The sequence below is a fragment of the Clarias gariepinus genome, chromosome 28 (genome assembly GCF_024256425.1).
Source record: "Clarias gariepinus isolate MV-2021 ecotype Netherlands chromosome 28, CGAR_prim_01v2, whole genome shotgun sequence".
NCBI lineage: Eukaryota > Metazoa > Chordata > Actinopteri > Siluriformes > Clariidae > Clarias > Clarias gariepinus.
The window spans coordinates 3,122,501-3,135,082 of record NC_071127.1 but is presented as its reverse complement, the minus strand read 5'-3'; the positions used below and the strand labels follow the sequence as shown (position 1 = coordinate 3,135,082).

At 42.9% G+C, this 12,582-nt stretch overlaps 3 protein-coding genes across 4 annotated transcripts in view; 1 reads left to right on the top strand and 2 right to left on the bottom strand.

Annotated features, from left to right (window-relative positions):
• Window positions 1-490: 490 nt before the first annotated feature.
• slc25a19 (solute carrier family 25 member 19) lies at window positions 491-6,913 on the bottom strand. The gene is made up of 7 exons (XM_053489647.1): window positions 6,613-6,913; window positions 4,541-4,687; window positions 4,301-4,456; window positions 4,036-4,206; window positions 3,749-3,923; window positions 2,551-2,681; window positions 491-2,459 (listed from the first exon to the last, which is right to left on the bottom strand). Exons 2-7 carry the CDS (start codon window positions 4,664-4,666, stop codon window positions 2,274-2,276), a joined length of 945 nt encoding a protein of 314 aa, XP_053345622.1. The 5' UTR covers window positions 4,667-4,687; window positions 6,613-6,913; the 3' UTR covers window positions 491-2,273.
• Window positions 6,914-9,335: 2,422 nt separating this feature from the next.
• jmjd8 (jumonji domain containing 8) lies at window positions 9,336-11,637 on the top strand. The gene is made up of 9 exons (XM_053490534.1): window positions 9,336-9,554; window positions 9,756-9,845; window positions 9,927-9,975; window positions 10,057-10,153; window positions 10,253-10,321; window positions 10,453-10,572; window positions 10,646-10,713; window positions 10,812-10,946; window positions 11,370-11,637. Exons 1-9 carry the CDS (start codon window positions 9,466-9,468, stop codon window positions 11,448-11,450), a joined length of 798 nt encoding a protein of 265 aa, XP_053346509.1. The 5' UTR covers window positions 9,336-9,465; the 3' UTR covers window positions 11,451-11,637.
• A 37-nt stretch (window positions 11,638-11,674) lies between these two features.
• amdhd2 (amidohydrolase domain containing 2) overlaps window positions 11,675-12,582 on the bottom strand; it is a 5,769-nt gene continuing 4,861 nt past the window's right edge. The window contains exons 10-12 of one of the 2 annotated variants that reach the window (XM_053490533.1): window positions 12,352-12,420; window positions 12,161-12,262; window positions 11,675-12,065 (exon numbers count right to left, since the gene is read on the bottom strand). In XM_053490533.1, coding sequence (XP_053346508.1) covers window positions 11,992-12,065; window positions 12,161-12,262; window positions 12,352-12,420 — 245 coding nt within the window. In that variant the 3' untranslated portion in view covers window positions 11,675-11,991. The remainder of the gene's footprint in view (window positions 12,066-12,160; window positions 12,263-12,351; window positions 12,421-12,582) is intronic. The other variant, XM_053490532.1, reaches the window with a different exon arrangement.

The following is a 12,582-nucleotide window of genomic DNA, read 5'->3' as shown; positions in this document are numbered from 1 at the left end:
AAAAAGGAAGGTCATCGCCGCAAATATTGACTCTCTGCATAAACTTAATGTAATTTTTACTAAGCCTTTAAAACTTTTAAAATGCTTGTAATTATACTTCAGTATACCAAAGTATGATCTGAGAAAAAGATCTAAAAACACTGAAGCAGCAGAACTTAGTAAAAATTAATATTTGTGTCATTCCTAATACTTTTTGCCATGGCTGTAAACTTAGCTAACATAGCAGTAAACAGAAATCAAAACAGTAACGATAAACAAAATGCTACATGTACTGTAGACAATAAAGACTATTTTATTTTATTTTAACTCTAAAAGTGAAGAAAAGTTATTTATTTAAAATAAGTTCTTCTTTCTGATACTAACTTTGTGCTGAGAAACATGAAAGTAGACTAGCTAGTGCTCTGGAAAGTTCTAACTTACATACCGGTGTTCAAAAGACAAAAATGCTAAAAGGAGACAAAGACAAGGGTACAAGGAAATCACGATGAGACAGAGTAAAATGTTTTTTATTGTTTTGGTTTAAAAATAATATTTTGCGGAAATAACTTACATAACCCCACATACAGTAAGAAGTAACATAACGGAGTTTTCCTTTTACCTTTTATACAGAAATGAAAGCTGCATTCAGACAATAATACACAGTGGTCATGATGTGGACCATGTAGTGTGTAGACATGTGGTGCTAACCAGCTCTGTTTAACACATACAATGTTATTATTGTGGACAATTATAACAAATAACACTCACAATTTTCCCCAAGGGCATCGTCAAAGGTGGCACGTTTGGGTGAATGTTAGCTAGCCTGGCTAACATAGTGTGACAAGCATATTAGACATTAGAAAGCTGCTCAGTCATGTAAGCTGGTTAAAAAAATGGTAAAACTGGAAAGCTAGCACAAAGAAACTAGTATAGCTACAACGGAGCTAAATCTCAAACGAGTAAATGTTTCACTGCTGACCACTTATAAAAAACTTATAATTAACATTTTTATGAAGAATTCTGAGTTTATGACAGTGACAAACACTTTTATAACAACTCACGACGTGTGACGTGAAGTATCTTTACAGGTTTTTTTTATACAAAACCAAATAGATAAAGTATTAGTGATATGATAATACGTACATATTATAGCTACTCTTTCCATAATTATTGATGCTGATGAGTTTTAAGTTACAGTTTCACCCAATGAGAACTGTCAGTTATCTTGGTAACACATTTCTGTCAGCACATGACTAACAACTTCAAACAATTTGGTTTACTTGTAATGAGGATAAAACATCGAAAGGTACAACTAGATAATGTTGCACTAATTTTTCCAAAAAATATATAATCAGTACATGGAGCTAGTGTAAATGCAGCTGACTGGTTCAAATGAACCTTCATATGTCTTCTTCTTTAAGAATCGTTTCGATTCCTGCCAACTCAGGAAACAAAACGTAACCCAGTGCACACATAACAGCACATAAAATAAGATTCCTAAAACAATTAAGCACAGCTAAAATAAATATACAAACCTGCAGGCACTTATTAGTGCACAGAGATGATACAAGCTGCAACATAAATATTCAGCGATCATGTTAAACAAACATGCATATGCATTTATGTATATGTGCGTCACTAAAAACGAATATAAAACAATGAGGTACTATTTCTGTGCGTACGGCGAAAACAAGCGTATACCCTCGTATACAGTGCAAAAAGTCAACTATGTTAAAAACAGTGCTCCTTAAAACCCCGCCCACTCTCATATAATTACATAGCTGAGTGTGTGGACGATCTATACGTTACATATCTTTAAAAAATATACCTCAAACTAACTCAACAGCTAAAGGGCTAAATACAACAAAGATGTGAACAGTAACCAATTCCCCTAAAAATAAAAAAATAAAATAAAACTAGTCGTAGACATAGTCGAGTTGTGGTTAGCAGTCGATGCTAAGTGTAATTTCAGTGGTGTGAAATATTTATATTTAATCCTACGTTCATTTCAGTCGTAGGAAGTCTTTTCCTAACACTTTACCAACAGATCTGAGGTAAATGGGTTTTTTTTGCGTTCTGGATATTTTCCTATAATTTCTGTGATGTCACATTCCAAGCAACAACGTCCTCTCAGATTCAACCACTTAAACCAGTGTGTCGTCAAAAAAAGTTTGTTTATGTATGGTTTAAGCTAGCCAATGTTTTAAAAACGAGAAACTCCAGTATAAAATAAGACGACCAGACCAGCACCGATGACCCTGACACACATGTCCTGATCATTTCATCCCTTGTCCTCAGGACCGACTTCTCCTCCTCAGGTTGGAGATGGCGCTGGCGAAGAACTCGTACCAGAAGAAGGTGAAGCCGGTGGACATGGCTGCCTTGATCAGGCTGGGAGAAAGACCCTTAAAGAAGGCGGCTGGTCCTTCCTCCCGCGCGATGCACACTACGCAGTCCATTAATCCGCGGTATGTCCGGACCTACGCAGAAAACATCGAAGCGGATTCGCGTAAACATCTCACGCAGTGTGTAGGGTTCAGTCTGTGTGTGTTTCAGCGGGACGCGTCTCACCTGTCCGAAGTGCGATCTGGCCTTCTCGAAGCCGCCGACCTGCAGTCTCTTCTTGAACAGGTCGAAAGGGTACGTGAGGGTTTTACTGATGACTCCAGCCACGCTGCCGCTCACGAGGCTCTGCAGGCCACCTGTAGGAACAGGACACGCCTCTTTAAAAAAACTGATGCAAAATACTGGTTTCTGTTTGGGTGCTATAAGAACCAAGTGAACTGAGATAAAAAAATTTTTTTTTTGGATTTTTTTCAATTTTCTCCCCTAATTTAGTCGTGGCCAATTCCTCCCCGTCACTAGGGGGCTCCCACATTAAGGCTACTACTACCACTTAGTCTGGAGGGCCGAAGACTATCACGTGTTTCCTCCGAACTGCGTAACGTCAGCCGACCGCATCTTTTCGAACTGCTTGCTCACGCACCATTAGGGGCGGAGTAACACACTCGGAGGAAAGCGCTAGCCACTCCTTCCGCGTGCGCGAGCTCACAGACGCCCCTGATTGGCTGTAGAGCCGTGATTAATGTGGGAGCGCGAGTACCCCCGAGAGAGCTCGGCCAATCAGCTCTCTCTGTGCCTCCGGCTGTGAGAGGAAAACAGCATCACCCGGGGTTCGAACCTGCGATCTCCCGCGAGGATAGGGCGAGCGCTTTACCACTGCACCACTCGGAGGCCAAACTGAGATAAATCTCTAAATCAGCGTCTATTATAAAATATAACCAGGATGGAAAATGTTAAGCTCCAACTTCTGTCGCCATAAATCAAAGCTCCACCCCATGTGTCACTATAAATCATAGCTCCACCCCTGCATCTGTATAAATCATAACTCCACCCACAAGTCACTATAAATCATAGCTCCACTCCTGCATCAGTATAAATCATAGCTCCACCCATAAGTCATTATAAATCATAACTCCACCCACAAGTCACTGTATATCATAGCTCTACATCTTCTGTCACAATAAATTACAGCTCCATCCCATCACTCTAAATCATAGCCCCACCCCCGGTCACTCTGAATCATAGCCCCACCCCCAGTCACTATAAATTATAGCTCCACCCCCTGTTATCACCTCTCATAGACCTTCTTCTTCTGCATGTTTAGTTCCATCACACATCATAAACGCATTTTCTCATTTCTATTTAACAAGCCACATCGTGACTGCGCTGTAACATTACATTACGTGTGTTATAAACGCTCATTGACCTTTGGACTGCTTGCCATCTTGCTCCAGCAGCTTCTTGAGGACGTTGTAGCTGAAGAACTGGAGGCCGGCGTAGGGGAACACGGCCACCAGTGTGGGGATGAGTCCTCTGTAGAAGGTGAGCGCCCCCTCCTGGACGTACATGGTTCTGATGGCGTGACGGAGGTTCCTGTAAACCTGCTCACAGAGAAAACACAGACACGTGATGACACTGCTTTTAGATTTTATTATTCAACGTTAGAGTAAAAGAGAGAGAGAGAGAGAGAGAGAGAGAGAGCGAGAAAGAGACCTTGGGTTCTCCCTGAGCAGCGAAGCGAGTGCGGAGTGTGTCGAGAGGCTGGCAGGCCACTGTAGCGGAACACGCGGCCAGTCCGCCACACATGAAGTGAACGCCAGCCGCCTGGCTGTTGTAGGACGTGCTGTTATGGACGACCTCAGTGAGTGCCTGAAAACTTGCAAACTGTACAAACACAAAGAGAACAATAACACGATCAAAAAAAGTTGCAGATTCATGTAATGTGCGCACTAACTTTCACAGTCCGCTGTAAGGTCACCTGCACGGCTCCGTAGCAGATGGAGAGCATCTGAGCAGCGACGTGGCCTTTCCAGAACGCAGACGGCCCCTCCTCTCCCAGAATGCAACGCCACGCCTGCAGAATACCTCTGTACTTCCCCTCAGGCCTGGAAGACGAGACACGCTCCACCTGCAGCTACAGACACACACACACATGTATTTACAGGGTTTATATCACAGGGGCAGTGTGCCGTGGTGCCGTGTGCAGAGAGGCAGTTACCTGGAAGCGGATCTTCAGCACGTCCATTGGGCTGATGATGGCCCGGGTCACAAGGCCCGATGCTGAGCCAGCCAGGGCCGCGTCCCCTGGGTAGAGGGTGGTGCTGCTTGGGTCATACCCCACCATCTCACCTCACTTCAAGTCCACCTGATCTTACAGACACACACACACACACACACACACACACACACACACACACACACACGTGAGTTGAGTTTATTAATAACACAGATGCACACTCTGGAATGTGGAGTCGTGTTTCCTACATCAAGGACACTGACATACAGGACATGAAGTAAGTGTTACTATAGTGTAGTTATACAATAATGCTACAATAATAATACCACCACCACAAACTTCACCACCACCATAGACACCAGCAACACCACCACCAACACAAACTTGATGACCATTATCACAAAAAGCATCGACAACACCACTAACAAACTTGACTGTATCGTACTGTGTATGACAAATGAAATTTGAATTTGAAATTTGAATTTGACCACCACCACCACCAACACAAACACCACCACAAATTTGACCACCAACACCACACTATCAACAACACCACCACCACCAACAACAACGAAAACTCCACCATAAACTGCACCACCCCCTTAAACACCAGAAAACACCACCACCAGCACCAACTTGAACAATACCACCACAACCACAAATTGCAACACCATCATCACCACAAACAACATCACCACAACCTCCACTACCCAACATCATTGACAACACCACCACCAACAACAACAAAAACACCACCACAGATTCCAACATAAACTCTACCACCCCCATAAACACCACGAAACACCACCACCACCAAAAACAACAACACTAACTCCACCACCACCAACTTGATCAACACCATCAATATTCCACCACCACCACAAAACCCTCTGCCTCCACCACCAATGGTAATAATAACTAGATAATAACTGGATTCAATTCCCAGAGAATTGTGAACCTTTGGGCAAAATACCCATACGGTCACAAACAAATGAGTCTGCAGACTGGAGGTTGAGGGATTTGTGAGTTGAGGGTCGGGGCTTGGCCCTACTGCAGACGCCCTCCTCCCTTCAGGAGAAACTCACAGACACGAGCTGTTTCTCAATTGGGCGACCGAATCATTTAAAGAACCAACAGAGAGTCTAACCGGAAGTGGCACCCACAATCCCGTGGTTCTCTTACTTATAATCCAGGGACCGTACTGTATGTGCCCGAGGTCTGAGTCCTAGATTTCTTGAGAGACGAGGCTTTAATCTTACGAGAAATGGGCTCGGAGGACCAGTTGTTCCAAAGTGATACGGAAGCATTTTTTTAAGCTGTGAAAATCAGCCAAAGTGCAAAATGAATGACGAAATCGGTTTTGTGTCAAGTCTCAAACAAAGCTTGGTTTCTCCTACAGGGTCTGACTAATCGTCTCCATTTAAAGTTTGCACAAGGCAGTGGACCCGACTCTCTGGTCTGATAGACGTTTTGTAGGGGGATGTGCAATTGATCTTATTGAGATTGTTCTCCACTGTAAAACGCAGCTCGTTCTCTACAGACGAGATCAGCAGCCATGTTCATTGGGAGGTTTATTATATTTGATCGACGTCTGCTTTCACAACGTAAATTTGTCCCATTTCTCGATCAGACCCTGAACTAGGAGTTGCAGGATCAAAGGGTTTCGGCGAGAGAGGGCCCAGTTTCATCCTTTTATCCCTTTAAGCGATCGTACTGTTTCTGGAGATCTGGCTGAACATCTGGCGATACAAGTTTCATGGGATATGTGCGGGAAAAAAAATGGAACTTTGGGGAAAACTGTCACTCTGGTTCCCTAGAAAAGTTATGGCACCCCATTCCTGGTGAGAAGGAGGGACTGATCAGCCAATCCCCCCTCCACAAGAGCAACCTAAATTAATTGTCAGAAGTTTTTGCACCCCTACTAATAACTACAGTAATAAACTAAAATCAAGTGGGCAATCAGGAAGTAAAAGAATTACTTTATCCTTGATGTATTGTTCACATTAAGATGTATCTCTTCTCTCTCCCTCACACACACACACACACACACTGACCTTTATTCCCGCCCCGTGATAAGATCAGAATGCCGGTCCCGCTGTTCACACACTCACATCACCGCCGCATGTGCTCAGCTCACTTTCTGACACTTCGCCTGTGACACTCCGACATGACGGAATGCCGGAAATAAAGTCCGCTGTCAAGAAAAAAGTTTTCCATATCCACATTCCGGAAAACCCCGCCTACTGCCATGTGATTGGCCAGCGTGTCATACTCACAGCCAATCAGTGGGTTGAGCAGCTGGTGTTACCGTGGCAACCATACAGCACACCGGAAGTGTAAACAAAATAGAGTTTAATAAAAAATATAAAAGATAACAAACAATGACAGATATGATTTTTATGATGTTAATTATATTATTTTATAGTTTACTATTCTACTTTTAGTATTTGTCCTCGACTGTTCGAACCCTATAACCGGAAGCGCGGATGACTACGAGTGGATTGTTTCCTGTCCGTCAGTGTTTAACGTCGTTTCCGTCGGGATCCACAAACAATCAGAACATTAGTTCCTCTTTGTGTATATCCTTTTTAAAGTTTAAACATCTTTTCACTACGTATATAACTTAATAAAAATATATATTTTTTATTGTAAATAATTGATTATGAATGAATAATAATGATATACCCTAAATAAACTATAAAATGGTAAATAAATAAGAAATCATATCACCTGAAATTAGCATGCAGTAAGTCAGCGTAATAAAGTGTGTGTTTGCTAACTTGAAGTAAAAACCCATATTAGTTATTATTAAACTGCTCACAGGGAGATCAGACCAGAAGGTGGCACTATAATTAACATAGTGGACTCCAAGGAGACAAGACAAGAGATGTGAAGCAGAGGACACGTAATAGGAATGTAATAATTTCCCCTGTTTGACATCGGTGTAGTGGTTGGTCCTGCCTTTGCATGTTCTCCCCATGCTTGATGGGTTTAAACTGGGTACTCCGGTTTCCTCCCATTAGGCTAATTGGCGTTTCCAAACTACACAAAGTGTGTGAACGAGCATGTTAGTGAGTCTATGTGTGTGTGCCCTGTGATGGATTGGAACCCTGTCCAGGGTGTACCCCGCATCATGCCCTAAATCCCCTGGGATAGGTCTTCAGCCCCTCCCTCCCCAGGTGTGTGTGTGTGTGTGTGTGTTTATTAGTTGTTGTTTTTTAAATACCTGTGAACTTGGTATTGTTAAAGTCAGAGCCCTTGAGGTTTATTTTGTAGGGATTACTTTTGCACTAACTTATGTACGTATGTTAAATCTTTCTTACACATATGTTATGTAAGTTGCTTTAAAGTTTCAGTTGTTGGTTTAAACATCTGATTGCAGTCAGTGACATTTTCCCACTGGGATTGAATGTATTTTATCAAACTGCATTAAACATGAATGTATGTTGCCTGTAAGTTTTGAGATAACAACAACAACAACAAAAAAAGTTATATCGTAGAGTCTGGACCTTATAATATTAACTTTGTGAAACCCCTGGTCTAGCCCAAAGTGTAGTAAGAAAACATAAGCATGATAACTTTTTGATGTTTAAAAAATAAGAACAATTCAAATAACAAACAAAAAACACACACTTGTATATTATTGTGTGTAATAATACAGTATTTATCTAAATCTCTTCATTATTAAGTTTAGGTGTTTCGATCATGCCCTTTATCCCCAGTGAAGGGCAATCTTAATGCTTCAGCATACCAAAACATCTTGGACAATGTTACGCACCCAACTTTGTGGCAACACCTTGTTTAAGGCCCTTTTCTATTCCAAAATGACTGAGCCCCAGTGCACAAAGCAAGAACTATAATGACATGGAGTGATGAGTTCAGTGTGGAAGAACTCATCACACCAGAACCCTGACCTCAACCCCATCGAGCACCTTTGGGACGAACTGGAACGGAAATTGTGTGCTTGGCCTTCTCGACCAACATCAGTGCCTGACCTCATAAATGCTCTACAATATGAATGAACACGAATTCCCACAGAAACACTCCAAAGTCTTATGGACAGCCTTCCAAGAAGACTGGAAGCTGTTAGAGCTGAAGAAGGGGGATAAACTCCATATTCAAGTATTTGTAATTGGATACAATGACATTGCAGGTTTGGCCAAATACTTTTGTCCATAGAGTGTGTATATATAGAGAGGGTCTGGGTTTGATTCCTTGACCCCATACCTTGGGGTGTGTGTGCATGGAGTTCTCCCCATACTTGGTGAATTTCCTTCCACAGTATAAGGACATCTGGCCTAAGTGATGTTCCCAAACTGCTTGTACTGTGTGAATGAGAGTGTGTGATGTATTGGCACCCCATCCAGCACGTACCATGCCCTAAGTTTCCTGAGATAACATTTCTTATAAATTATAATAATAAAAAAATAAATAAACAAATAACGAAAATATATAATATTATTTTTTTATAATAAACATTTTAATCAACTATTTAAATTAATAAAATAATTTCACATTAATAATACAATAAATACATGTACATATATATATATATATATATATATATATATATATATATATATATATATATATATATATATATTTAAACAAAAAACAGTAATGAACATGAGAATAAATAATGATACTTTATATTTTTAAATGAATGACCCCAGCGCCGTGTGGCCTCTTCTGATTGGACAGAGACCGGATCCAACCCGGAAGTGCTGTGTTCCAAAATGGCGGATTGATCCCTGTGTAGGCGCCCTACTCTCGCGCTCACTCACTCACACGCACACCGGCTAGTGCACTTCACAAGCCTGTAAGATATTCAGGACACACACACTTCAATTCAAACGGTGTGTGTGTGTGTGTGTGTGTGTGTGAGAGAGAGAGATACACTGAAACATATGGAGCTCTTTGTGTGGAATAAAGTTTTAATCCTCCTGCTGTGTCACTTCCTGGAGTTCACACTCTGCTCTAAGGACAACGGGGGCTGGTAGAAACACACACACACGCGCACACACAGGTCGCGCGCTGCAGGTGCAGGTCACGGATTTATATTAACGCGCGCGCGTTCGAACGCGTTCGTGTTACCATGGAAACGCAGACTGATGCAGCGCGCGCGTGACACTGTTACTCATGGAAGGAGTCTCCAGTGTTAAAGACTTCTAATCCAGGTGTGTGTGTGTGTGTTTAGGGGGCTGGACAACAGTCTGGATGATGAAGGGAGCTGTAACATTGACGTCAGAGACGCTGCAACAATCACACACACACAGTTCCTGCAGGAGTGAGTCTCACACACACACACACACAATAAGTTGTCCTTTTTCAGAATTTTGATAAAGTGTGTGTGTCTTTTGTTTGACAGGTATGCCTTTACCAAACCAGTGATCTTAAGAGGAATTACAGACAACACAGTGAGTCTCACACACACACACACACTGGCTCTGATTGATCTGATTGTTGTTGTTGTTGTTGTTGTTGTTGTTGTTTCCCAGGAGTTCCAGTTCTTGTGTTCCAAGCCGAGTTTACTGAAGGACTACCAGGACAAGATAGTCCGCCTGAGCACGGCCAACACACACTCCTACAGGAAAGGTGTGTACACACACACACACACACACACACAGTACACATCCTCAGACACACTCACACACTCTCTGTTTCCTGTGTGTGTGTGTGTGTGTGTGTGTGTAGTGGACGTGAGGTTTGATGAGTTTGTGACGTCGCTGTTGACGCCTCAGTCTGAGAAAACCCTGGGCAGTGGTGAGTGTTACACACACACACACACACACACACTCTAAAATAACATGCGTGTTCCTTGTTTGTGATGTTTGAGGTTCATGATGTGTGTGTGTGTGTGTGTGTGTGTGTGTGTGTGTGTGTGTGTGTGTTAGATACACTCTACTTCTTTGGTGATAATAACTTCACTGAGTGGCGTTCCCTGTTTGAGAGCTACAACGCTCCTCCATACAGCCTGCCGAACACCAGCCCAGCCTACAGCTTCGGCATCGCAGGTACACACACACACACACACACACAGATAAAAGACACACAGCGTCTCTCTCTCACTGTGTGTGTGTGTATCAGGTCCAGGTACCGGTGTTCCCTTCCACTGGCACGGCCCGGGATACTCAGAGGTCATCTACGGCAGGAAGGTGTGTGTGTGTGTGTGTGTGTGTGTGTACACTGAGTAGTTTAGTCATAACAGGCTTCTTAACTGTAAATCTGTGTGTGTGTGTGTGTGTGTGTGTAGCGTTGGTTACTGTACCCCCCTGACCAGGCCCCAGAGTTCCACCCCAATCACACCACCCTGTCCTGGATCACACACTCGTACCCCAACCTGGAGGAGCACAACACACCACTGGAGTGTACCATCAGACCAGGAGAGGTGAGCGCACACACTTATTAAATATCTACAGTCATGTGTAAAAGTTAGTGCCCCCTTTTTTATTGTTTTTTTTTATGTGTAAAAACATAAAGAAATAGTATTTCCCCTCGGTTCTTCTATTTCTCAGCCGTTCTGATGTAGATGTAATGCTACTACGATACTACGATGCAGTATTAGGGCCAAAAAAAAGTTAGAAGTAGACAGGCAGGGAATTTTTAAGCTTAAAACTCAGAATTTAAGTTTGCAGAATTTACTTTGAAGTCTTGTAGAAAAAAAAAAACCTTGAAACTTTTGAGAAGGATACGTTTACTCAACTATGTAAGGTTGGGCAGATGTCACTTGTTTTGAGTTTTAAACTTGTTTTTTCAACTTAGGGAGTTTTAAATGTAAACGTCTGTGTGTGTCTGTGTGTGTGTGTGTCAGGTGCTGTTTTTCCCAGATCGATGGTGGCATGCTACTCTCAATCTAGACACCAGTGTTTTCATCTCCACTTTCCTGGGTTGAAGACATCATGGTCGTGCCAAGAGGACCAATCAGAGATCTTTATCTGGTGACATCATCCCAGATGGACCAATCGGATGCGTGTAGAGCGATACCCCAATAGTTCCTGTCATGTGATTTAAATAAATTAATTTTGCTTTTATATTCTGAAATTGTTGATTTATTAATAAATGATGGTTTTTACACTTCAGAGCCTCTGGCAGTTTATTAAACACTTCTCTCTCTCTCACACACACACACACACACTTCAGATCATTCTCACAGTGTATACAGAAGCAGCCTTGAAATCAGAACTTAGACTGAAGTGATCCAGAGTTAGGGAAGCGCACAGTTACACACACACACACACACACACACACACACACACACATATATATATATATACTGATCGTGTGAAGTGTCCGAACTCTTCATGTTCACCACCACACGTCCTGGGTACGGGAGCAGTGTGTGTGTGTCCTGTGTGTGTGTGTGTCCTGTGTGTGTGCTGTTGAAATGTTATGAAGTCAGAACCACTCAATCAGAGGGCGGAGTCAGGGTGATGTCACTTCCTCCAGACCAGCTCACCCGCGATGTACGTTTCCCAGACCAAGAGGGAGTCGTCCAGCACCACGAAATCTACACACACACACACCACAACTGGGTCATGAACACTCATCTTTATACTGTGTATGTTAACACACACATACACACACACACACACACACACACACCTGCGTCTGCACCGTACTCCAGCGTCCCCTTCCTGTGGCTGATCCCCAGCAGCTGAGCCGGATGTAGAGACGCAGCTTCCAGCGCTGCCTCCACCGAGCATCCTACACACACACACACACACACACACACACCAGTAAGCATCTCCTTTATAGTTTACTCTGTAAGTATTCATCTACACACACACACGTACCGGAGGCCTGTTTGAAGTGTCTCACACACATGTCCATTGTGGCGATGCTGCCGCTCAGTGTCTTAGTCCCTGCAGGAATAAAACTCATATTAGGGGAAGAAGGCGTGGCCTGTGTATATCAGTCTCAGTGAAGGAGGCGTGGCCTGTGTATATCAGTCCCAGTGAAGGAGGCGTGGCCTGTGTATATCAGTCTCAGTGAAGGAGGCGTGGCCTGTGTATATCAGTCTCAGT

Bases quoted from the DNA above. Each gene is read 5' to 3' on its own strand.
- slc25a19 (XM_053489647.1), bottom strand. From the start codon at position 4,666: ATGGTGGGGTATGACCCAAGCAGCACCACCCTCTACCCAGGGGACGCG. The intron at 4,207-4,300 runs GTGACCTTACAG...GTGTTTGTACAG, and splicing joins TCTGCTACGGAGCCGTGCAG to TTTGCAAGTTTTCAGGCACT. The intron at 2,460-2,550 runs GTGAGACGCGTC...TTTTCTGCGTAG, and splicing joins CCAGATCGCACTTCGGACAG to GTCCGGACATACCGCGGATT.
- jmjd8 (XM_053490534.1), top strand. From the start codon at position 9,466: ATGGAGCTCTTTGTGTGGAATAAAGTTTTAATCCTCCTGCTGTGTCAC. The intron at 10,573-10,645 runs GTACACACACAC...TGTGTGTATCAG, and splicing joins CTACAGCTTCGGCATCGCAG to GTCCAGGTACCGGTGTTCCC. The intron at 10,714-10,811 runs GTGTGTGTGTGT...GTGTGTGTGTAG, and splicing joins AGGTCATCTACGGCAGGAAG to CGTTGGTTACTGTACCCCCC.